Genomic DNA, 26367 nt, shown 5'->3' with positions numbered 1-26367 from the left:
TATCGTGGTGCCTAGAGGTTATCACACCATTGTAGCAAAAATTAAAAAAAAAGAAACACTACAGCAAGAGGTACTCAGTTTTAAATTCCAATAAGGTTAGGGGCTGAAAAGATATACAAAACAGTGGGTTTATTACTTTACAGCAGAGGTACTCAAATTGTGGCCTGCAAGTCAAATGCAGCCTGCAGGACCATGGTGTCTGGCCTGTGAGGCTCCTCACAGGTTAGGGAATTTGGCTGCAGGGGAGCAGTGGCACTGCCATCTTGCCCCACTGCCAAATTCCCAAACCCCAAGCCACATGTGGTGGGTTGGAGCCAGGTTACACCCTCTCCCCCACCACAGCTGGATTGGGGCTTGACTACACCCCCTTTACTCCACAGCTGGGCCATGCTCCCTACCCCTTGTAACTGGATGAAGGTTAGGCCCCACATGGCTGGATGCTGCTACAACCTGTCCTGGGCACTGGTTCAGGACCACCAGCCAGATATGGCCCACGGACTAATCTGGCCCACTGGCCAAAATGGTTGAGCACTGCTGCTCTACAGAGAGGGAAACACTGAACTGAAGATCTTCCACTGACTCAATCTATAGAGGCTGGCAAGTATTCAAACCTCAGCGTGTTCCAAACTTCTACAACCAGTGAACCTCAATCCTTCTGTAAGTAGCTGTAATGTGCCATATACACAGTTCTATATACAGTGCCATGAGCTTAGTGGTGTTATGTAAATGTGATGTTCTGTGTGTCACATTTTAGCTGTAGGGACTTGACATTGACAGGCAGTGTAGCAAGGAAGCTTACATGGCTACTCCTAATACTGAAATTCTTCTGTGGGTGAAGACTTAAGTCTCTATGGCCCCTAGCAGCTGTCACACTTCAGCTGTGATTAACAGGTTAGTCACATCTTAAATAGTAACCTGGCCACAAGTTCAGGCAACTAATGATGCCACAAAATGTGAAACCAGCCACAAAATTGTTCCACATGTGTAAAAATATTGTGGCTGTCTTCTATTGCATTTTAAAGTGAACTTGTAGCAGGGTCCCCCTGATGCTGTTGCATAGAGGGGCTTGGCTGATAACTTCCTCAGCCCTGGAACTGCAGCAGAGTCTCCAGATGGCTCTGGTGTGCTCCCAGGGTTGAGACCAACAATCAGCTCGTTGCCAGTTCTGGCCTTGGGACCCCAAAGGAGTCCTGAACTAGCTCCAGTGCAGCCCCAGGGCTGAGACTGACAATAAGTTGCTTGTGCATCCCAGACATGGGACTACTCTGGAACCATCTGGGGACTTCATTGAGGTCCTGGGGCTGGAACCAACCATCAGATGATTGTCAGTCCCAGCCACAGGACCACACCAGTTCACCAGGAACCTGGCTTTCAAACTGCCAGTTCATGGGGAGCCCAGGATCATGATGACACATAGAAGTGGCATATCTGAGATTTAATCTCTGATCCTAAAACCATGCATTCTGACCATGCAAGTGTGGCATGCCAGGAGGTGTGATTGTTGGAATAGGGGAAGAGAATCATTAAACCATTAAATGAATGTGTGCCAGGGGCCTATGGCTGTTAAGTTTAATAAAAAATTATCTCTGCCCACCACTTCTCTCATGTGTACCTGAGACTGAGATTCCAAGAGCATTCATAAGTAAATACAAAAAAGGGACTAAATAACGTTTTTTGGCAAGTGCCACAGATGGAGCAGAAGCAAATTAGTGAGGCTTGTTTCTTGGCAATAGTCTCATGTTCTCTATGGAGATTGTATAGACATGCCTTCTATGCTGTTGCTACATTCATTATCCATAGGAGACAGCAGTTAGGTAGTTTCATTAATGTATATGGAATTTTGATATGGTATGTCCAAAAATAGCCCCTGTCAGTCTGTGTTAGTAATTTGTCTCTCTAAACACTAGCAGTAAAATGAAACAAGTGCTTTGCTAAAACATATTTACTGTATTAAGTCAAAGCCATTTATGGACTCAGAGTACAAGGACTAAAATGGGTTTTAAAATAATAATGTGGTTTTTTTTTTATAATTCATGGATTATTTTCCACTTAGTCATTTCTAGATATCTTGAATATTTGGATAAAGAAATCTCTACCCCTCAGCTGACTTGAGCTTTTATATATTAATTTGCAGACCCATGCACAGTCACTTTAGAACAAAAAAAGCAGTGACAATGGATCTTAATATTGAAATGCTGACATAATCCTAGCTTCAGCAGCACAAACAGGGACATTTAAAGCATGGCTAAGGCCCCATGCTGACCTGTTCATTTCAGCCTCCCACATGAAATTTATCAGCAAGTTATGGTCAGTGTCACTGTATAGAAAAGCAGAGATGTACAAGTTTGGAAGCACACGGAGGGCATCCAGGCCTCAGGCAGCAGTGCCAAGGGATTGCAGTTTCAGATTTTGGCTAGGGAAAATAGGTGGCATCCATGTTTCTCTGACCGGGAAAACCTGAACAAGCTTTTGGTAGTGGGAGAAGCAGACAAGGAATGGACCCTTCAATGAGTCTCCTGGATAACAACCACTGGGAAACTCTAGGTAGTCCACATTAACATGACATCTCATCTGCAATGCAACTTATTTTCACTTGCGGGGCTTTTGGCAAAGACTTTGCAACGTGTGGGCATGTCTTCATGAGATATTTACTGCAGAGTAGACAAATTAGTTCCACAGTAAACTAATTAGCTCCACATTAGCATTTGCAGGTAAGCTCAACTGTAAACTAATTAGCTCCACATTAGTATTTGCAGGCATCAAATTTAGGCATGATTAGCCTAATTTTGCTAATTTAATGCACATTAAGGATTTAAAACGCTGACCTACACATGTAGATGCATGCCCATATTACACATTAAATTAGGTTTATGAGTATTAATTCATCTTGTGTATACGTTCAGTATAAGTACTATCCTGCTGCAGGGATTTTTATGCACCACATGTGTAGACACTGACCCAGCTGGCTGGGGCATGAGGGTGCTACATTGTGTACCTTGTACTGGAGCCCTGCACTCATGCCCCAGCCAGTCCCTCTGCAGCAAGTTGAGCCGGGTAGGAGCAGCTCTGGGCTGGCAGGCTGACCCCCAAGATGCCCTGGTAACCAGGGCTCCAACCTGGCTTAATGTGCTGTGGTCCTGGGCACACATTCAAACAGTGCAGTCATGAGCAATAAACTTTGGCATAATATGTGCCAGAATTTATTGCTTCATATTAATAGCACATGAAGACGCACCCTGTGTGAACCAGTTAAAAAGGCAGTGTTGTAATCAAAGAATCAAAATATAAATATTTGGTAGGAAACCAAATCTATTGCTTTTTTTGTTTTCTGTTCCACAAGCAGGATTATTTCAGCAATGCCTATGGCTTTGCTTCATAACAAAATACTTGCTAGAAGTGTTCCGTGCTAGAAAAGCCTCATGAGTCCCTGAATGTGTGCAGTACCCATCACTTATTAATTTGGAACATATGTCTCTACTCACACTCATTCATTTATTTAGCTTACAATGAGGTTACTTTAGACAAAGCCTTGAACAAGAGGGGTATGCTAGCTGAGCCACAGAGGAGTAGGTACTAAGTACTTCACTTCAGAAACATCACATGGAAGCACAATGTCCTGTATTTTGCTTAATCTGAGACTAGTAATTTGCTGCTAGCCTGTAAAAGCAACAAACTTGTAATGATTTAATTGCACTGTCTGTGTAATGTGTACAGCCTTTTCCACTTGCTCTAGAAGCGCAACAGGTGCAGAGCTTAGATTGAGGCCTGAGCAGTCTTTGCAGGAGCCCAATGGTGATTGCTACATGTCCCTGAAAAGATGTAAAATGAAGTATCACAATCTTATCTTTGGCCATTTACCATCTGGAATTGAGTGTAAGATTTGGATTTATAACGCTGACCCAACATAGAGTAGCTCCTTCAATGCTACTATTAATGTCATTCACAGCATTCACCACTCTTTAAAGTGGGATGGTCTCATTACTCACCCCTTGTATAGGAGTCCTTCCTGGTCTCTTATTTGACTCAGAAGTGGTTAAAATTCCAAAGTTTCTTATCTGATAATTATGTTCATAAAAATGCTATATGGTTTTGAATCACAAATGTAAAAAGGACATTTTGCATTCACGTAACATACATATAAAACTATGAGGCCTATCGTCTCGAGAGGAGGAAATTATACTCTCTCTCACAAGTCAAGGATGAGCTCACTGGTACATGGCATAAGGCAGGGACATTAGGGGTCAAAGGCTACTGTTAGTTTAGTAGCAGTTATGAACAGGTTAAAATTAACTGTGACATGCACTTTGTCCCTCCCTCTTAGGCTGGGAGAGAAGGACAACCCAGTATTAATTATAGCTCTTTATACATCTATTGCTCACAGAAAATCAGCTTCTCTGCTTTAACACCCACACACCAATTTTGAAAGGCTGATTTTTTTGGGTAAAGGTACATGTGTATGCAAGTAAATATGATAATATCTTTCTGCTTTATGGCTAACAAGCATGATGGTAACAACATCATAAAAGCAAGAAAGAAGAATGATTATTTAGATTGCCCATTCTCTCTCTTTCTCTGTCTAGATTCTCACCTCTAGAATACTTTTCTTGGTGTAAATCTTACCTAGGTTTAAAAGTCTCATATGCTCAGTATCTCAGAAGATCTTAGGCCTAAATTCTGTCTAGGCTAAAATTCTGTTTAGGCTAAGATCTTAGCCTAAATTCTGTCATTTCTAATTTCATTCCACTACTTCAAGTTAGAAGCCACACTTTGCTCTCTCTGACTCAATGGGTGTATGATCAGAAACAAGGAAGAAGAATTAATTTATACAACTGCAGGTATTTTTGGTATTGTTTTTGTGCCGATTTGCCTGATATAGTGCCAATATTTTTTAGATTTTAGACTGCTGAAGTGAAACCATATAAGAGGTAATTCACATTCTGTGATTTATACAACTCTATACAACATTGCACAAAGTGAGGTTGCTAATTAAAAAGGAGAGGGCAAGAGGAGAACAAAACAGGAACAAATTCTTACCTTGAGTCTTCTGACAGATAAAACCATTAGTTTTCTCACAACTTTCTAAGTACCATTTTCCCGTGAAATAAAAATTAGGGTTATTTGATACCAAAGTACACAATTCATCTTCTTGGATATTAGATATCTTAAAATGATGGCCCTGTAAAAGATATGACTTAATTATAAAAAACTGTTCAATTATAACAACATTAAAATAAAATCTTTACTAGAGAAGGGATGCAGAATATTAACCATGTTGACATTCATTGAAAAACAGCATGCATTAGGCACATCAATAAAACTCCAATATATACCAGAATAATTAAAAATTGAAATAATACAGTACATTTGGCTACTTTAGGTGAAAAAATGTAAGACCAGGATTAACTAAAATCCTAAACAAAATATATATTCCGCTAAGCATAAAGCAATATGCAGTACAATAAATGTATTGATATTTTTGTTTCCCTGGTGTTTTTTGGGATGGGTTTTAAAAAAACTGTCTTTGTCCCCAAATTTTGTAGACCTAAGTGGCAATACATGAGCAGTGATAAATCACATAACTGTGCTTACACAGCAGCATTTTGCCCATGTTTACTTTTGCTTGTGAAACTATTCCTACAGTTAACAATAACAAGAACAAAATGAGAGGAGGTTGAGATCCTATTGTTTTGGAAATTGTGATTTCTATTTACAGATAAACAACTACTCATGTCCACAAAACCCATATCGAGACTTACATGGATTACTTCAACTGGAGACCAGTTGGAGTATGCTTCAGATTTTTCTGTCTTCATTTTCATATAATCATCACCCTTCAGACCTATCCAAACATTAGTCTTATGTCTAAACAGATTCATTGTTATAAAAGCTGGAAAAGGAGACAGGAACAAAATATTAAACAATTTACTGAAAACCATTTGGATGAACATGAAATCTCTTTATGGAAAATCTTGATTACTAATCAGTACCATTTTATAATTATTTTTCCTATTTAAAAGTAATGGCATTAATTGCTTTTCATTTCTATGTACTCTACGTACTCTTAATTTCAGCGTTATTTACTGAGTTATGTTCAAGCCCATTATCTAGCAAGTCTTGGAGAGCTTATCACAGGATTTGGAACATTTTGGGGTTTTTTTTGATCACTAACATGTCTCATAGAAAATGTATTTCTCTACTGTAGTTAAAAATTAAACTGTGTAACAGAGCCAAAGGTTCCTGTTACTTGAAGGGTAAAGGAGCAGGAGATAAAGCTTCAGGTGGGGAAAGCTGCCTATTATGGGCTACCAGGTATTGGGGGGAGCTGCCTGATGTAACCACTTACCACCAAACTACTGTAGCAGTGTTGTGGTAGCAGCATGGACTACAGCCTTTCATAGGAGCACAGCAGAGTCCAGAGCAGTAAGTCCCCCTGAGGCTGAGCCAGCAGGCTGAATCAGGAAACAGCTGCAGCGGGGAGGCATATGACCAGCAGGAGGCAGGGCCAGGGAGGTATGTAAATACAGGCCCTGTGCCAGGAGGGGCAATCTGGCCCGGGAGGTGGCTGAAGCAATAACTTCAGAGTAAGGGGAATACAGGAGCTCTGCTTGTTGACACTGGGGCTGGTTTGAAGATGGCAAACAGAATGCTGGTGCCTGGGTAAGAGGAAACCTTGTTATGCAGGCAGGTAGCCACTGTTTATGGGGGGGGTTAGTTGTGTTTGCAAGAAGGCTTACTTCTGAGTTACAGTTTCAACCAGTGGTTTGGGAGGAGCTGAAAGGGGAGTGAGTGGAGGCTATGGCAGGATGCCTGGAGGTTTAGCCCACACTGGAGTGCCAGTGTTCAGAACCCTGCTAGGGGACTTGATTCAGGGCTCCGACTGGAGGAGGAAGATCCAAGTCTGGAGAGAGAGAAAGAAAGGCTGAAGCCTAGCTTGGACAAGGGCCAGGAGGCCCAGTGCCCGGGGAGGCAGATCTGTGGGCAGGGGGAGTCCGGTGCACAAGAGGGATGGAGATAGGGTCCCAACAAGGGTGTAAAGGCCTGAGGTGGCCTGGTATCAGATTGGGGCCAAATGTCCATCAAGGCCATTATTTGGTAATATCTGCAAGGCCTGGGTGTGGTGTAAGGAGCGGTTACAAACTACTTAAGGCAAAGTTGGGAGGCTAGATTTTAGACTAACAAAGCAACTCTACAAACATAATAAATTTCCAAGACTTGAATGAACAGAATATACCAAGCATGCCATAAATATAGGAGTGTGATATACTGATCTGGAGCATTATAACTAGGGGTAGGCGAGTGAGGCATCAGCCCCAAGTACCTACTAGAAGCTTACACCAAATGGGGGGCCCCCTGGGGAATATGTGCCAGGGTGGCAGCAGCAGCAGCAGCTGGTTGCAGAGACACTGTACTGTGCTGTAGAAGCAGTTGTATCCAGAGATGGGCAGACCCCTACTGCCACTTCTCTTGCCATCAAACTCCTTGCTGCCCATTGTTGCCGGTGAGGGGAAATGGCAGCATGGGCACCTGAGTGGTAAGGGCAGCAGCAATGACAGCTGTAATGGGGGATGCAAGAGTGCACAACTTTACCACAGTGGGGTGTAAATACGCCAGCTTTGGGAAACATTGGGTCAGGGTGCAAAATGTAGTTACACCTCTGCTGATCAGTCCACACTGGAGTCAAAGAAAAGGCAACCAGTATAATGCACATCAGATGTGAAACCCTATATGTACGTATCCATGATAGTATTTTTCCATCTATCACGGTTATTTTTAATAAGACGGGTATTGGGATATTTTGTTATACTCATAATGTAAGAATTTTATAACCAAACTTTAATTATGTATCCATCTATCTTTCACACTTTCATTTATTCATCACTTCAGCATATTGGCAAGAAGTGCTGTTGAAACATCTAATCTGCAAAAGACATCTTGCGGTGGGCAAGGAAATAATATTTTCATTTTACCGTTGTGGAAATTTGAGAAAATCCTACATTTTTATTTCTTAAAGTCACAGAGAAAATGGCAGAGGCAAGACTAGGAATATACATATTCCTTATTCCTGATTTTACTTTATGTCTTAACACAAATAAATACAATCTCACACTTGATGTTTTATAGTATTTTCAAAACTGTACCTTGCTCCATTTCATTTCCAATAGAAGCGAGTGACCCATCAGATTTACTGCAGAATTCCTGGGCAGAATACCAACTTCTGAGCTGACTTGGATCCTTTGGAATTTGTATTAAAAAGCACTATTCCCCAAAAATAGAAAATATTTATTTTTCACATATTAGATGAGTTTGGTGATCATTAGAAGTACCATACCAACAACCCTACATATCATATTCTTCTACTTAATAACAGAATAAGTACAAGAAATACTAGCAGGCCACTGCCTATCTAAACCAGTGGCTCTCAACCATTTTAGACTTGAGGCACCCGTTATTAGACTCAAGCCACTACCTGGAAAATGCCAGCCCTTAGCTTTCACTCTATTTTTTTTTATTTTAAACTACGGAAAAATGACACAGCAATTTTTATGTTGCAAGAACTCAGAAAAACCACAATAGGGCAGAATATTTTTAATCCTATATATTCTTATTTGAAACTGTTAGTTTTATCTTGTGTCATGTTTGCACACCTAACAGTGCTAACATTGCATGGCATCCCACAGCACCCCTGGAAAGATCTCATAGCACCCTAGTTGAGAATTACTGGCTTAAACTGTAAGCAGAGGGACCAATTATTTAAAGAGGGAGAGGACAGTGGGGCATACATGCTCTTTCAGTGTCTACACATCTCTACTAAAACTATCAGCACAAGTGAGAATCAGAATAAGCTCGGTCACAAATACTGTGATGCAAGCATTCATATAGAACCAATTCACTGAAAAGTAAACCCTCATTTACTTTCAACTCTGCAACACATCACTTCTACATTCTTGGAATTAATTTGCAGTCACCACTGGGTGCATCTAACACGTGCCCCTGACTGTACATTGGTATTGCACAGTCACTTAGTACTTGCTAATACTAAATAACTGTGCAGTATGAGCCGGTACTGCGCAGTCCTAGTGGCACATGGTTATTTTTAGAGGCTATATTGACATAGCAATGAGCTATGGCAACATAGCTTGTCATTAAGGCAATGTAGCACAGGCGTCACGGTTTGTGCCTGCCTACACTATGTCGCCATAGCGATGAGCTACCGCACCATAGCTCATCGCTATGGTGACATAGTGTCTCATGTGGCTGTGCCCACTGATCAGGACCAGGACCAAATTTGTCCCAGAAGTCTATATAGTCTATATTTTGGAGAAATCTAGTCAGTCATTTGTCTATGCTAATGTTATAGAATGCATATGTTTAGCTAAACATAATGAAAAAATTTCCTTGCAACTCTAGAGTACAAATGCAATAAGGTTTATTATTATCTTTAATGGAATTTATTGGTAAGAATGTGGTGGGCTAATTTGTGAAAAAACGAAAAATACAGGGCATCATCAAATACAGTCTGGTATTAAAATCACATTTCTAAAAAGGCATCTTAGTGTATGTCTTTTTTGTGCCTGAAGGTATGGAACAGGCTAAGACCCCAAATCCCATAGACAAATACATGTGAATAATTTCATGGGTATAAGTATTCCTTTTTGCTCAACAAATATAAAGCTCCCTCTAAGTTAATGGGACTATTAAACTGTGTAAAGTTTATTGATAAGCATAAGCATTTGCATGGGCAGAGCATATCTTTGTATGCCTAAAAAGCTTGTTTACAAAAGGAAAAATTATATCTTTAAATAATCAGCAATATTTTTATATAGTTCAATAACAACAAAAATATATTATTTCACCTTGGTTCCAAAGTGCAGCCAACCTTTGGGACACGTTCCTTGCTGGTTCTGATCTTTTGGAATTTCTCTTTCTATTTTCCATACAGTTTTACGCTTACAAATACAAGGAAGAGAAACAGTACAGTTTTCATACCCCCAGAGTCCTATGGAAAATATTTTTTAGAAATGTTGGTTAGACATTCATATTAGAAAAACTTCTATGTGGCACTGATTTGAGGACAGAAAATTATTTTCTCTTAGATGTCATTGTTAATATTACTATGATTTATTGGCTGAACAAAAGCCAAAATTTAAAAATTCCTGCAAAATGACAATAAAAATTTGAATTTCAGACACAACGTTCTGTTTTGATAGCTGTCTTCCAATTCCTGTTGCTTTGATTTTATATGAAATTTAAATGCGCGCACAATATTTGTCAGTAATACAGAAACATATTGACAAAATGGATATTTGTTTCCTTAGACAGCAACAAGTATAACTTATAATGGGCTCTAGTGTAAGTGTTGAAAATATCCACATTTGACTTTCAGCAGTGAACAAAGAACTGATATGCATGCATGTATACGTTTGTTGCACTATATACTAAAACGAATATGTTATAGTAGATGAATGTATATGCATTAAATAAAATATTCTATATAAATCTAAATAAAAAATAAACTAATCAAAACTACATTTTCAAAACAAAACTCTGTTCTATAAACTACTGTTAAAATTGAGATGCCATTATTAATTACCCTGATTGATCTGTGATAGAACACAATTCTATCAAAATTCTTTGTGCAGCTTAAATCCGTATGTAATACAAAAACTTTAAGAAGCTGAATATGATCAGTTCCAAAATTTCAGGAAAGTTCAAGGGATGAACCAGCAGAACTCCACCAATGCTGATGAAAACCAGCAAAAAAAGTATTTGTATTAAGTCAGACCTACAGAAGTGCTCCTAGCAGAAGCAGCTCTCTAGCACCCTCTATTGTTTTCTAGTATTATTACAGCCATCAACCTGTAAATCACACTCTTACCTACATGATTCCATATTCCAGCCAGAGGCTCAACCTGGCTCTTTAATCCCATAGTTCAGCCAGCATCACCCCAAGGTGACTGCTCCCAGTCTAAGTAACCTTTCCCAGATGGGTTCCTTGTTTCCACTTTAATGAGATTTCCCTCCACTCCCACATTTCCAATCTCTTACCTGAAGGCCAACCAATCACCTCCATTTTGGACCTTTATCTCCTCCCGGCCAAGACCACTTCTAGATTGTACCCTATTTCCCTTCTCCCCTATGCCCTGATGGTCCCATACACAGACCTTCACTCCATACGCCCTCCTGATAACCTGTAACATTTTCATTGCTCCAGAAGACATCTTTTACAAGGTAACAACACAAAGCTACACAGTTCACATTTCTTATCTACCTACTCATAAAATTGCTACAAAAAGCACACAGCCCTTCATCTAGAGCTGACCTGCCAAACTCAAGCATTCAAAAAATCATTAGTCAGCCCCGCCAAAATCAGGACATTAGTTAAAATCATACGATTATTAAATATAATAGATTTTAGCTTTTTTTATGCTAGTCATGAAGGCTAGAAACTTATTTGGCAGCGAAAACAGAGATTCTCATATGAGTTCTGAATCTTGTGCTTTAAGAAAAACATGTATTCCAAGATTCATGGTAAAATCATACGAGTTTGCAAAATTGTAAACTTATTTTATTTACAGTAGCAAAACACAGATCCAAGTAATGAATGATGGAAAGCCTGACAAGGGGGATAAACAAAACACTCTACCCACAATGCCTAAGCAAATTGGCTATAGGACCAATATTCTGCTTATGTGCTGGGTTACTACATTCTTGTGTTGATGTAAAAATAGTGTACAAAAATATGAAAACCCAGTGCTAAGTCTATCTGGATCATTTATATGGGTATGAACAACTGAGTATGAAAAATGACATACCCACAATTGCTATTCCAGATAAAAGACTTCTAGTGTGCACTAAAGATTCCTGGCATGATTGGACAATTTATAGTTTTGATATAAAAGCTGGAATTTCTAAGATATACAGGGACTTTAAACCAATGTATACTATTTTTTCTATTACTTTTTTACACAATGGAATCATTATTTAGTGATAAACATGTATTAGGAGTGTCACTATCTAAATTCCACACATCAAAAAAAATAGTTACATAGTAGATTATTTCTATTGTTTTAGCCAAATAGAAAATCTTACTCTAAGTCTGCAAAAAAGCCATCAGAACCCCTTCAGACCCATAGAATGATTAATTTATCATTAATGGAACAAAGGGAAATGCAAAATTGACCTGTCTGCGATGACATGAAGACACATCTTCCTTCTTGTGTATGCACAGATTCGTCTCTCATTTTGTTCCAATTCTGATATGTTACTGGTAACCCATTTCTCCAGCTGCATAGCAATGTTAAATAATTAATGACATGCTCTCACCTATTTCTGTACTTATATATTCATTTATATTAATAAATGCAGCATGCAGACGGAAGCTAAGAAATGTCCTTAATTAACTTACGTGAAAACTAATCACATGTTTGTGTTATATCTGTTATGCATTTCAGCAGAAATACTATAATATGTATAAAAACAACAGTAATCGATTCTAAATACATAAGAATGCACTGATCCTTGAGATTGCACTCAGTCTTCAAAACAAATTCAATGGCTAGGGACAGAAAGTGCATATAAACTGGTATGTGTTCGGAAACTGATTCAAATCTGTAACACAACAGAAGTTCAGTGCACATAAACCGTTTTAAAACAGTTTTAGCCATTTTGAAAATAAAGCTGGATGGACATAGTATCAAACCTAACTGGTTTAGGTTAAATTAGTTAACTTGAACCTGGAGCAGATTTGGCACAGAAGTTCAACTATCTCACATTCCCCCAGCATCCCAGGATACTTTGCACCTCTCCCGCGAGCCTCCCCCCACTTGTAGGGTGGGCAGGCTAGCCCTGGCCTAAGCTGTCTGTTTCAGCCAAGCAGGGAGCCGTGCTCTAGAGTCCCCTTTAACTTCTGGCTTAGGCAACTGCATGCATGTGGCTGCCTGCATTTCCAGAGTCAAAAGTGAATGTCTGTTTACTTGCTTATCAGTTGGTATGCAGTTTAGATTAACCTGCAAAGACTGAATCAATTCAGCCTCCGGCTTTTTGACTGTCTGTACTTTGCCAATATAACAAATGGAAGGGCAACTTTTAAACAAGACCTATTAACAGGAGTACAGAGCAGTATATTACAAGTACACATCAGTATATTCTTACCGAAATCTATCACTAGGAGCTTCTGAGCCTAGTCCAATCCACCAATGAGCATCATCACTACTTGACAGCTGTAGGAATATTTTTACCGATGTTTAGTAACATGTTTGCTTTTCTGCTAAATAATTAACAGAACACACACACCCCTTAGTGCCACTACAACCAGTGGCAGAGCTACTTGATTTCAGTTGGAGTAACATCAGGACCCAAATCCTACTTTCCTTAATTTATATGACTAGACCACTGACTTTAGACAGGTTTATTCCTGTAAAGAAAGTAGGATTTGAACCTAAGCCTACATTTGACTCTACAATTTATTGCACAAAAGATGAATTGTCACTTGTATGAATTCAGAGCTTGTTTGTAAAACAATATTCTGGACTGAAAGTAGTTGTACAGGTATCAAAACCTAAACTAAACCACCATACCACACTCAGATGAAAACATTCCTTTTTTACATTGAAATATTCACAAACATTCATTAATATTTAATTCCTTTAGTTATCCCAGTTTTTGTTCTGGTGAAAGATGTCAGATTGCCAGTCCTAAGTAGTGTCATGCTCTGTCTAATGTACAGAACAGAAAAAATGTGGACAGTGACCATATCATGCCAATATGCCTCCCCACTTGGACTGTGAATGGGAACTACTACCTCTGTGGTGACATGCTTGCTGAGAAATAGTGAACAAAGGAAACTGTTGGGTTTTAAATGTACATGATACTGAAACAGCAGTCCCTATGGGAAATAGCCACTTTTCCATAAACATATGAGTCATTATCATTACCGTTAAGAAAGTTGACTATAATACCTATCAGTCAAATTCTTTCCTCAGTTATTGCTTTCACAGGGATTGCACCAATGCAAATGAGAACAGATTTTGGTCAATTTAAAAAAAAACTCCTGAGTCACTCCTGCTATACTCAAGTCTTGCCATTGGTTTGTTAATACTGCAAAATCATTAATGGTAACGTTCAGCCCATGCAGTGCAGTGTCAAGGCTATATTGGGATATGTGGACTTTTGATACTTTGTCATACCTAGAAATACCATAACATAACATTTTTCAGGACTGACTATGATCTCAGAGAAAGGATCATCTTTATTTTATTAATTTTTTTTCACAATAATTTTAATGATTGTCAGCTATGCTCCTGCTCCTTCTACCAATCGTAGAGTATCCAATGACAAGTCCAATGTTTCATATATTGCCCCCATAACTCAAGGACACTTGGCTAAATTGGAGAAAATTAGAAAAAAAACAACTATAGAATTAGTTGGAGTTTCAGTGTAAACAAGATTCTGGTGGCTAGATTGGGTTTTAAAACTAAGATTTGACTAAACCAGTCAGAAGGATAATCTGCTAGAACCTTTTTTAAAAACAAGCTGCATTTTATCAATTTTGGGATTTTAGGAAAATTCCCCCAGTATAAGTAATGTCTGCAGGGCAAATTCTTCAGTCAAGATAAATGCCTTCTCTGAGGTGCTAAGTTATCTTGACCCTCAAAGAAGTAAATATGAACTCAGTATGCCATAGTATCATGCCTATATTCTGACATATTTTCACTGAGGAAAATTGAGTTACTTTGTATTTGTGTAACTGAGAGCAGTACTCAACCCTGTTTATTTTGTAAATGCAAGATACTCTCTTTTCCTAGATTATCAACAACGTTGATAGTTGGTATCTCGTCTTAAGCATTAATATTTATTTTAAAATGCACTGACCTATAGACAGATTTTAAAGAATGATTTTAGCCAAAAAAGCAGAGTACTTAATTACTGCTTAAGATCATTTTGGTCCAGTGCCACTGGTTCTTTAAAACTACTGCTGCATAATGCAGTGTTACTCTGAGAAGATCAGCAGAATCAGTAATGTAATGATCATGCTTTTAAAATGTTGTTTTCCTCTTTCTTTATTACTAAAGATATCTGAATGAAAACAGGTCTTTTGTTTCTCAGGAATTCATCTGTTTCTGCAACTATTTCATTTTAAAGTCAAAATAATGCGTTACATCATAGTGGTTGCTGTAGAAATTCTGACTTCACATGTAAGTGAGAATTCTGAGAATTTAAAGCAAAACCTCTGTTTTCATATAAAAATTTTAGTAACAAAGCACTCTGTAAAAGGGAGCCAGAAGGCTCCTGTTACTTTAAAAGGAAAGTAGAGCAGGCTAAGCTCAGGGAGGACTGGGAGCTGGGAAACAAGCTAGTTGCTAATAAAATGGCTGCCAGAAAACAAACTAGATTGTGAGGCTAACCATGAGAAGGTAACTCAGCTTGGGGATGGAGGCAGAGTAGTAAAATGTGCCAAGGGCAGTCAGTGAAGCAGCCCAGAAACAGGCTGCAGGCAAATGAGCTAAGTCCTACCAGGAGGAACAGGCAGGTATTCATCGACGGGAAACTCCTATGAGTGCCCGCAGTCACATGACCAGATGGGGCCGGGCTTAGGAGACTCTTAAAGCCAGTGCCTGAGTCTAGACAGGCAGTCTGACCCTGCTAGCTACAAAGAGAAGAGCTCCTACTCTGGAAAGCTGCAGTGGGAAGCTGTGCTAACTCCTGAAATGCCCTGACAATGCTAGTAAGACACTGAATGCTTGCTGCAAGGGGGACAGGACCCAAGGCAAGCTACCCAGCTTGTTAGACAGCCAGTTGGCTTGGAGTTTATTAGAGCCAGAGAGCTTATACATTTTGCTTGAGTTTTAACCAGTGGCTTTGGTTTGGGACTAGTAGGGGTGACAGAAGGTCCCAGGTGCCAGGGAGGCACATGGGCTGTAGCTTGCCAGAGCAGAGTGCAAGCTGCAGTGTAGCCCAAGAAGGTGAGACTCGGGGCTGGGGGTCCACCACTAGAGACAGCTAAAGAGACAGAGACAGAGCCAAGAGCCCAGTGCCTGTGAGAGAACCCACAGCCCAAGAGGGGCAGAGACAGGCCTAGAGAGCCCCAGCCCAGAGAAGAGCTAAGCCTAAGGCCAGGGGCCCACAGCCTGGGAAGGGCAAAGTTAACAGCCAAAGAAGGTGCTAGGCAGCTGGAGCCAAAGAAGGTGAGACAAGGGGCTGGAGCAGTGTAGTGAGTCTAGGCTAAAGGGACCAGCCACAGCAGGTGGCAGAGACTTGGAAGGTTGAGGCCCCAACAAGGGAGTGGAGGCCTGAGGTGGCCTGGTGTTTGGGGCAAACTGCCCATCTAAGTGGTGATTAAAGTTGCAGCAAGATAAGTTAACGTTAGATATTAGGAAGAACTTTCTCACTAGGAGGGTAGTAAAGCACTGGAAGAGGTTACCGAGAGAGGTTGGGGAAATTCCATCCTTGGATGTTTTTAAGACCTAGCTAGACAAACCTTCAGCTGGAATGTTCTAGTTGGGGATGGTCTGGCTTTTGAGCTGGGGGTTGGACTAGATGACCTTCTGAGGTCCCTTCCAGCCCTAATTTTCTATGATTCTATGACTGGGAACATCTGTGAAACATGGGCACAGCTGTAAGGGAGGTCACAGGCTGTGAGTAGCCCATAAGGCGATAGGTGCCCTAGGGCATGTGCAGACCAAGAGGGCCCGCCCTACTGAACAAGAAAGACTGTTTGGGATTAGTGGGGTCTGAGAGAGGGGGATCCACTGGTGGGAACAGACCAGGGTTCGCTCTCAGACAGGTGAGCAGTCTCCCTTTCTGCCTCGATTATTCTTAATAGATGTATGGCAGGAAAAAAGCAAAGGGTGGGTACCTTAGAGTAGTGCTTTTCAACCAGTGTGCCCAGTACACCAGTGTGCTGTGAAGAGCTCCCTGGTACGCTGCGAGAATTTTGGAATAATAAGAAACTTCTCCAGCTGCCTAGTGCTAACAAATAAGCCGTGTCGATGAGATATTTACAGAAGACTCGTGCATGTGTTGGCTGTGGGGGAGAGAGAGAACCAGTGGAGCAGAAGGAAATCATCTACTGCGCATGTGTTGGCTGTGGGGGATGCAGAGTTTGCAAGCCTCTGAACAGCTGTGCTGTGGAATTTTGCCACAGCAATGAGCTACAATGAGCTTATAAGTATGGAGATGAGGAATGCCATAACAGGTGTTCCAAGGACATTTTTTGTTGATGTAAGTGTGCCTTGGGCTGTAAAAGGTTGGGAATCACTAGGGCTATGCAAAGTTTCGGTAGCTTACTTGATTCAGAGAAGATTCGGCCCGATTCAGGGACTGAATCTCTGAATCCAAATTGAATCGGGAGACCAAGTAAAAGCTCCAAATCGATTTGAAGCATCCAAATTGATTTGGAAAAGCTTCAGAAAAGATTTGGCTGATTCAGAGATTCTTGGCCATAAACTAAACAGGCAGCTGATAGCTGACTCCAGCTGGTAAGTCTGTTGGAGTTGGGGGAGAGAAGGGTCGTGGGTTGCAGGTACGGCAGCACTGGGAGTGGGGGCTCTGCCCTGCTGCTGCTTGCCGAGCCGGAGGAGGGGGGGCTGGTATGTGGGCATGACTTGCTCCAGGCAGCTGTAGGGCACAGCCCCCGCTCCCAGTGCTGCCACGTCTGCATCCTGTGCCCCCTGCGTCGGCTGGCAAGCAGCAGCAGGGCAGAGCCCCCACTCCCAGTGCTGGTGCGGGCAGGGCAGCACTGGGAGTGGGGGCTATGCCCTGCTGCCCACCCCGCCCCCACGCTGGCTGGGGAAGCAATAGCAGAGCAGAACCTCCATGGCTCCCCCCACTGGGGCAGAGGCAGGCGCAGCCGGAGGAGCTGTGGGAGAAGCCCTCGTGGCTGCCCTGCCTGGCCTCATCCCCAACTTGGCCCAGCCTCCTGGCACTTAAAAAAAAAAAAAAAAAAAAAAGCCCTAAACTCAATGGCTCTGGCTGTGGTGTTCGGGGCCTCTGAGGGCTTATGGCAGAGCCCCTCTGTGCAGCATGGGGGGCAGAGGGGATCGCCCCCCCAACCAGGCACTCATGTGGCAGCTGTCACATTGTGCAGGTGCAGTGTTGCTCGGCAGGGCGTAACGCACTGCCTGGAACCTGGGGCACCTGCAGCAGTCACTTGGAGCCTGGCACCACTCAGCCCCAGTGGCCTCAGCTCCCAGACAGCGCGCAGTATCCTGCCAAACCATGCTGCACGCGCACCATGACACAGTTGCCGCATGGGTGCCAGGCGGGCGGGGGGCAATCCCCACTGCCATGCACTGCACGGGGATGGCTGTGCCATGAGCGCCCAGAGAACCCAATCACTGCTCCTGCAACCAGTGAGTACAGGGCTTTTTTTTTTAAGTGCCGGAACTAGGCTGGGGCTGGGTGGGGGATGGAGTCGGGCAGGGAAGTCATGGGGGCTTCTCCTACGGCTCCCCCCACCTGGGGAGAGGCAGGCATAGCCAGAGGAGCTGCCCAGCTGCGCCTGCTTTTTCCCGGCGAATCCGAATCACTGAATCTGTCCAAATCAGCACTGAATTTTCCCAAGCTGATTCAGCCAAATCAATTCAGGACAGTGATCTAAATCTCTGAATCGAATCGCTGTCCTCTGAATGCAAATCCAAATTGAATACTTCCCTATTCGCACAGGCCTAGAAAACACTGCCTTAGAACTGCGTGGGGCAGGAATCGTATGGCTACCAGGAGGCATCACAGCTGCCCCTGGGGTGTGACCCTATTAACATGCTCTAATTTGGATGAAATCATATGTGAGTGTGGAAGTTGGGAGTGATGTCCTGGGTTGGCCTGTGCAGAGGAAAAGTTGACATGCTGCACAGAGTCAAAAGCATATAGCTTGGTGACTAGGAGCTCTGGATGTCTGATTCTTGGTCAGCTCTGCTGAAGAGTAACTAAACCCTTCAGGGTGAGTACACACATACTAACTTTTTGATAATTAAACTAACTTAACTTTTATAAGATGACTTAACTGTCAGAGCATACAGAGGTATGTGGAACTTAAATGCAGCACCAGATAACACATCTCCAAGGTGTATTATTTTGAGTTGCATTAGTTAAGGTGCTTCTGAGCTGGTGGCCAGAGGGTACTGCTGGGGAAGGCTCCCAAGATGGCTGTCTCCGTGTTAAGGAGCTGTACGTGTGTATGCTCTGACATAGCTTAACTTAACTAAATTGACTTAAGTTGACTTAGTTAAGTTGCCTTACTTTAAGTCAACTTAGATGTGTACACACCCCCTCTGTTATCATTTTGAAGATATGTTTTAGAAGAGGGCTTCAAATGTTCAAGAAAGATACATCACTCCACATGAATGCACATAAGGATGATACACACAGTCGGTGCATCTACATGAACTGTTATGTTGCCACAGCGACAAGCTATGGCAACATAGCTTGTTGCTACAGCAACATAGCATCAGCGGGCAGGAACCATGATCCCTCCACTACTGCGCAGTAGCAACGAACTACTGCACAATACCTCATTGCTACTGCACAGTCGGGTCAGAAACAACCCATGCTGCGCCAGGACTGCACAGTACCAGTGGTTACAACTGACAGTAACAACTGCACAGCCAGGCACACATGTAGGTGTGCCCAGTATGTTTTCAAGCTTATTACCCGAAGCCCAGGTATAATTTACTGTATGGAAAGGGAAAACGTATTTGTAAAACTGTGTAACATTAAATCTGGCCTTATGTAGCTAACCATTTCAGAATCTGGAGCAACGTTTATGAATTCTGAGTCCTTCCATGAGAAGATCAGCTGTCATGGTACCACAAATTCAGCTACAAGCTACACTCCATAGAAGCTTGTGTGGCTTGTATGGACACAGTTGAATGCATGGAACAAACAGGAAAAGGGTCATGCAAATGGTTAGGGGCACATGACTTATGAGGAGAGGCTGAGGGAACTGGGCTTATTTAGTTTGCAGAAGAGAAGACTGAGCAAGGTGGTTCCAAAGAGGAAAAGCTAAACTGTTCTTGGTGGTGGCAGATGACGCAATGGTCTCAAGTTGCAGCAAGGGAAGTTTAGGTTAGATATTAGGAAAAAACTTTCTCACTAGTAAGTTTGTACTAATAAGGTAAAGCACTGGAACAGGTTACCTAGAGAGGTGGTGGAATCCCCATCCTTGGAGGTTTTTAAGGCCTGGTTCGACAAAGCTCTGGTTGGAGTGGTCCTGCTTTGAGCAAGGGGTTGGACTAGATGATCTCCTGAGGTTTCTTCCAACCCTAATTTTCTATGACTCTATGAAAGAAGGATCAGTTCTTGCCTGAAGGGAGGAAGTCTATGATTTTCTATGATTCCACGTCCTTTTTTATTTTTTTTGAGTTTTAGGTAAGCCAACAGAAAACCAGAAATTCCAAGACACAACAGATATCAACTAATTATTGTGTGAAAATATAATCTTACAAAAAGGCTTGTTTTCTTACCTTTTTAATTTTCTGATGAATAAACTCTTGTTCTTCAGAGGAATGTATTGACACTATTCCACTATGAAGCCACCCACAGACAAACTCAAAAGCGGCCCATTCTGAGGGACTTTCATGAAAAAGGTATTCTGCTCCTTGATAATAAAACCATGATGGTTCTAGAATGTAAGCAAAGGATTCACAGCTGTCATGGAAGATAGAAGACATCATCTGGATTCTTTTGTGAGAAATTCTTTGCGATTAAGAAAATGTATCATAGGAACCATGATTCCATAGTAAAACACTAATTATCTTTAGTCTCAAATATGAGACAAACCCATTCAGGGACTGAATTCTCTCTTACCTGGAATTATACCCTGTGACAAAGACACTAAGGAATCTGACACTAATTCTAATGCACTTGAGAGGATAGCAAATTCCTGTGAAATATATTAGTGGTCAAATTCTGATACCTTTATTAAAGGTATACCTTGATACCTCTACTTCCTGAGTAGTCCCAACATGACTAAGAGCAGCAGGTTTGGGCCTCGTAGGGCACATCCAGATGTACATGGATGTTTGGTTCCCTGGGGACAAACAGCAGTGGCAGCACACACTCAGGCAGTGCACCTTTGCAGCATGGAGAACATCAGAACGAGCGGTATGTGGCACTGTTTGCTACGAGTTTGCAGCGCCACATACCGCATGACCATGCTCACCTGGACATGTTCATAGAAGCCCACAGGGAGTTAAGCAGTTCCTAAAAAATTATTTAGTGGTAGATTTAACTTAAAACCTTTTAATAATTACTTTTACTCATCACTTAACTAGATATATTTCCAAATTAAAATGTTCCAAGATATGAAAGAACATACATACCATGTATGTACCACTCTGGACTCTTTGGTCTAATGCCTGTAAAAAAGGTATTTCAGTTTAAAATTTAAGAAGCAATATTTCATGCAAAATGCCCCCAACTGTATTGTAGAATTTAATAACTGCAATTTATTCTACTCCTTTCACTGGTCAGGTGAAAAATTAAAGATGGAATAAAACAGTGGTGACAGCTTATCAAAAAACTGACCATTTTTTAAGCAACAAAAAAGGCACTTGGTTCTAGACTTTTAGAACATGCATTAGCCTAGACCAGCGCTGCCCAACTGCTGAGTGGCGAGGGGAAACACACCATGTGGGACACATGCAAGCCCCATCTCTCCCCCAGTTCACAGGCAACCCAGCCTCCTGCTACATATAGCACATGTAGCTTGGCTTCCTTCACAGGGGCAAGATGGGCAAACAGCCCGTCCTTTCTCAGCTTCCCATCCTGCCACTGCATGTGCAGCCTAGTTCCTCCCACTGCATGTATTGTGCAGTCACAGCAGGCAGTTTGTCCTTCATCACCCTACTGTCATGTGTAGTGCAGGCAGCCCGGTCCTACTCCTTGGGGTCCCATGTGCCCTTCCCTCCAGAGAGAGGAAGCAAAAACCAAGGGAGCTAGGAGAAGCCCAGAGACCCTGATAACTGCACCAGTAGAAGCATTGCTGGGGGAGCTGATAGCTGGGCAGGAACCTGCAGGCTGCATGTTAACCCCCCATGGGCTGCCTGCAACCTGTGGGCCGTCAGATGGACAGCCCTGATTTAGGCCATTCTAAACTAATGAGCACATTGGTATTGTTGCTACATTTGCTAAATGACCATCAAACCCTAAGGGAGTCATACAGTGCTGCCTTATTCAATACAGTGGAATTCCCATCAACAATGAAGAGGAGTCCTGGCCTGGAATAAAAGCAAATTATAGCCTGGGAACAACTTCCCTGCTTCTCTCCCGTTATAAAATGATTATCATAATTATAGTTACTGCATATGAATTAAATTTTAGCTTATTAACTCTTTTACCTTTTGGTATTTTGCATATCCATTCACGCTGTTCATTGCAATTTACTGGCAAAACTGTTTTATTTGCTTTGTATGCAGCACAATTTCTTGAATCATCCTCAAAATATTTGTTCTCCAAAAATGCAGATACAACCTGCAAGTAAATAATGCTTTCATTAACCCTCTTTGAGATTTGCAGATGGGATGGTTTAATACAATATTAATAGAAGGGATTTTGAAATGTACATATGCATGTATTATCATTAGTCCATTATAAATAATTTATAGAATAGGAAAAGCACGGGTACTCAAAATATGGTAAAAACCTAAAATAAGGCCCATGAGTACCCTCTCCTAAGGCCCTAACTCAGTACTCCTTAGGCCCTGGCAGACTTAATTTTTGTTGTACTACAGGTACTGAGTTTTGTTGCACAATGAAAATGTGCATGGTTTGACATTCAAGTGGCTGTCTGAAGGTGATAAAATCAGCACAGGAGCTAGCCCTGCCAGTGCTCACTAGCTAGGAGAGTTGGAGAGGTGCTATCAGGCCACCCCCAGCCTCCTTCTGCTGTTTTGAATGCCACCTGTTCACCTGACTGGCTAGAGGGGACATTCCCTCTTGCCTTGATTCATCCCAGGATAGTTCCCAGGTCCATCTGCTTGCCACCCCTTGTTAGAACCAAGTCACCCCAGTTCTGAGAAAGAGCAGGCTCTGCCATACAGGCAATCTCAGGAATGCTGGGAATTTCTTGAACCATGGGGGAATGCCCGTCACCCTTTATAAAGGACTAATTCAGGACAGGGGACATTCCCCACACAGCTCTAGCCATCCCCAGCACCCCAAGGAGAGCTTGAACAGCTTTCCCCCACTCCCTAAATAGCTGTCACCCTGCTTCTGTGCAAAGGACAGGAAGCACTCCCCTTGCACAAAACCAGGGTGAGGGATCAGTCATGGACCCAGGGCAGCAGCTGAAGCTATGAGTATAAACCTGGCTCCCCACAGGGATGAGAGAGCAGGCCCCATTGCCCATGCATCTGGCTGCGGACTGTTTTACAGCCCTGTTGCTGTTCTGGGACTGGTCAGAGTCCCTGTACAGTACCTGGGGCTGCCCACAGACTGTAGTGCATCCTGGGCTGCTGGAGATCTAACCAAGTCCTATCACTCAATGTGTAACATGCCACAAGTTCAAATTAAAGGAAGATACAAACCAGCCACAAAGATGCTTTGCATTTAAGGAGAATCAACTTTAAGGCTGGTTTGCCATTTTTATTGTGTGAAAGATAATTAGGGTTACCATATTTCCAGTATCAAAAAAGAGGACATCTGTGGGGGGAAAGGAGGGAGCGGGGTGGGGAGGAGAGGGGGGAGGGGTATATGATTGTGGTGGGGGACTGCTGGTGCCCCATACTCCTGACCCACAGCCCCATCCCCCCCAACCCTACTGATGCCCCTCACTTCCAACCCACCCTACCCCTCCCAGCCCTGTTGCCCACGCAGTTTCCACCTGCACACACACACTCTCTCTCTCTTACCTGGGAGCAGATTGCCAGGGCCCATGTGAAGAGCACGTGACCCCTCCAACAGCGAATGACCTTGCCCGCTACTCCCAGCCCCAAGCTGACAAGCTGCTAGTGCCCAGGAAAGCAGAGGGAAAGCAAAATATCGGACACTTGCTTGCATTTTAAAAACTTGCCAGGACACAAAAATAAAAAAAGAGGATGTGTCCAGGAAAACCCAGACATGTGGTAACCCTAGAATTGCTTGAATGTGTGGCATGTTACAACTTATTGCATGATTAAACACATTTGTCTTAACTCAACATTCTGGAAGAACATGACGTAAAAAACCAAACCAACTTAGCTCTGCATTAAAATTTTTTTTTGAATCATCATTAAGTTTCATTTTGTATTTATCACTTCTTGGATTCAATTCTAATGATTAAACTTTTTACTTGGAGCCTCTTCATAAACTCAACATTTTGCAGTTCTTTGGAATGTCATTATTTAAAATACCATACATTTACCTGTACACAGAACAAAGTCTGAACTTGTCAATAATTAAGAGGTAGCACAAAATACATATTGAATCTGATTAAACAGATTACTACCAGCATAATGTGTGGCCAAATTTGTTGGCCATTTGTAAAGTTTTTGTGTTTTCATGCTCAGCTATAACTTGATAGGTTCTGATAGTATATATAGCCTGAATATTTACAGGAGTTCCATCAGACCACTGCCATGATCCTCCAGACAACGGATTTCTTTTATTAAATCCAATCCAGAACTGTCTTTCTTCAGCCCTATGATGGGAAAAAAATCCAAGTAAAACACTGATATTTAAAGCCTTCTTTTTTAAATATCATGTATACTAATAGCTAAGTCTGGTAATGTAATTAGGCCAAACCATAATAAACTTATTAGAGCTTTTAACAACACCTTGTAGTGATACTATGTTCCACGAAACAAATACTATTTTTCTGATAAAAATGAACAAATCACCAATTTCAAGATGGTAATGTTTTAAGTATTGGGTAGGATTGTAAAGCCTTTACTTGCATTGGCTAGTGCTTGCTCAAATGAAGGTTTACACTGACCTTAATGAACTATTATTCATTGTAAGGGATATCAGGATCTGGCCCACTATAGCAGGCTGAAAAAATATATGGAAGTTTAGCTGCAAACTGCAAGACTGAAGCCAGGATCTTTCCTAAACAAATGTTCAGGCCCTTACCACTTAAGACAGAAGAATAATTGATTTATTTTAAGTAACACACTGCTGTAGTAGCTGAGAACTACTGAAAAATGATCATATGAATAAAGATGATTAAAAATACTCTCTAAGAAAAATATGCTCTGGGTTTTCAATATTCAATAAGATGCTGTCTTGATCTTTTATGCTTTTTTCTGATTTGTTTTATTATTGAATGATTTCAGTCTAAGGCCTTGTTCTTGTTCCCATCAAACCCAATGGCCAAACTCCCATCAATTTCAATGGGAGCAGGAACAGAACAGACCACAGTGCACGCTTCAGGGAGAGAGGACTCCTGGGAAGGGACAGCATCCACCACATGCCGAGGGATAATTTCCTGTTTTTGGCCAGGATGGCCAATCTTCTAGATAGGATTTTAAACTAAGATCACCGGGGGACGGGGAAACACTGACTAGAGCATGCACAGGGACAAGAAAGCTCTGAAGTTGGGGACACTAGGAGAGCCACTCTTGCAAGACCTGAGGGAATGGTTCTCCCTCAGCATGACAGGAAATTGAGGGTCACAATTGGAGGACTCAGGTGCCTGTACACTAAAGCCAGGAGCATGGGGAACAAGCAAGCGGAGCTAGCCCTCCTACTTTTTAGTGGGCATTATGATTTAGTAGGGATTACAGAGACCTGGTAGGACTCCTCACATGATTGGAATGTAGCTATAGAGGGCTATACCCTGCACAGAAGGGACGGAGTAGGAAAGAAAGGTGGAGGTGTAGCTCTCTATGTAAGGGAGCAGTACACCTCCTTGGAGGCTGACATCAGTTTTAAAGAAGAGCAGCTTGAAACCTTCTGGGTCAAACTACAGGGGGAGTGTGGTGAGAGAGACCTAACTATAGGTGTATACTACAGACAATCAAACCAGGGGGAGGAGCTCAATCTGGAGTTCTCTCGAGAACTGGCAGAGGCCACACGCGCACAAGACATGGTTGTCATGGGTGACTTCAATTACTCAGACATCTCCTGGGAGGAACACTCGGCTAAGTTGAATCAGTCGCGTTGCTTCCTGACCTGTATTGAAGAGCTCTACCTGACTCAAGAAGTGCATGGGCCAGCCAGAGGTCTCCTAGACTTGGTCTTGGCCAAAGGAGACAATCTGGTGAGTGACTTTAATATAGAGGGTAGCCTGGGCAACAGTGATCATGAAACCATCATGTTCCCTGTCCATCGCAAGGCAGGCAAATCAGCTAGCAGGGTTGAAGTTCTGGACTTCAAAAAAGTGAATTTCAATAAGGTCAGGGTAATAGTAGAGGAAGCAATGTGGGATCAGGGACTGAAGGTGAAAGGAGTGTA

The 26367-nt window shown here is 42.0% G+C and overlaps 1 protein-coding gene across 4 annotated transcripts in view; it reads right to left on the bottom strand.

Annotated features, from left to right (window-relative positions):
* PLA2R1 (phospholipase A2 receptor 1) overlaps nucleotides 1-26367 on the bottom strand; it is an 81160-nt gene that overhangs the window by 14898 nt on the left and 39895 nt on the right. For all 4 annotated transcript variants that reach the window (XR_003093231.1, XM_025199940.1, XM_014518394.2 and 1 more), the window contains exons 13-22: nucleotides 24529-24613; nucleotides 22335-22467; nucleotides 21318-21353; nucleotides 20460-20617; nucleotides 13153-13220; nucleotides 12182-12285; nucleotides 9855-9997; nucleotides 8139-8256; nucleotides 5757-5887; nucleotides 5035-5176 (exon numbers count right to left, since the gene is read on the bottom strand). Coding sequence is in view for 3 of the 4 variants with exons in the window: in XM_025199940.1 (XP_025055725.1) it covers nucleotides 5035-5176; nucleotides 5757-5887; nucleotides 8139-8256; nucleotides 9855-9997; nucleotides 12182-12285; nucleotides 13153-13220; nucleotides 20460-20617; nucleotides 21318-21353; nucleotides 22335-22467; nucleotides 24529-24613 (1118 nt within the window). In the remaining variant the exon portion in view is untranslated. The remainder of the gene's footprint in view (nucleotides 1-5034; nucleotides 5177-5756; nucleotides 5888-8138; nucleotides 8257-9854; nucleotides 9998-12181; nucleotides 12286-13152; nucleotides 13221-20459; nucleotides 20618-21317; nucleotides 21354-22334; nucleotides 22468-24528; nucleotides 24614-26367) is intronic.

This window comes from Alligator sinensis, unplaced genomic scaffold (genome assembly GCF_000455745.1).
Source record: "Alligator sinensis unplaced genomic scaffold, ASM45574v1 scaffold389_1, whole genome shotgun sequence".
Taxonomy (NCBI): domain Eukaryota; kingdom Metazoa; phylum Chordata; order Crocodylia; family Alligatoridae; genus Alligator; species Alligator sinensis.
The sequence above is the reverse complement of the archived record's forward strand: the minus strand, read 5'-3'. Positions and strand labels throughout refer to the sequence as shown.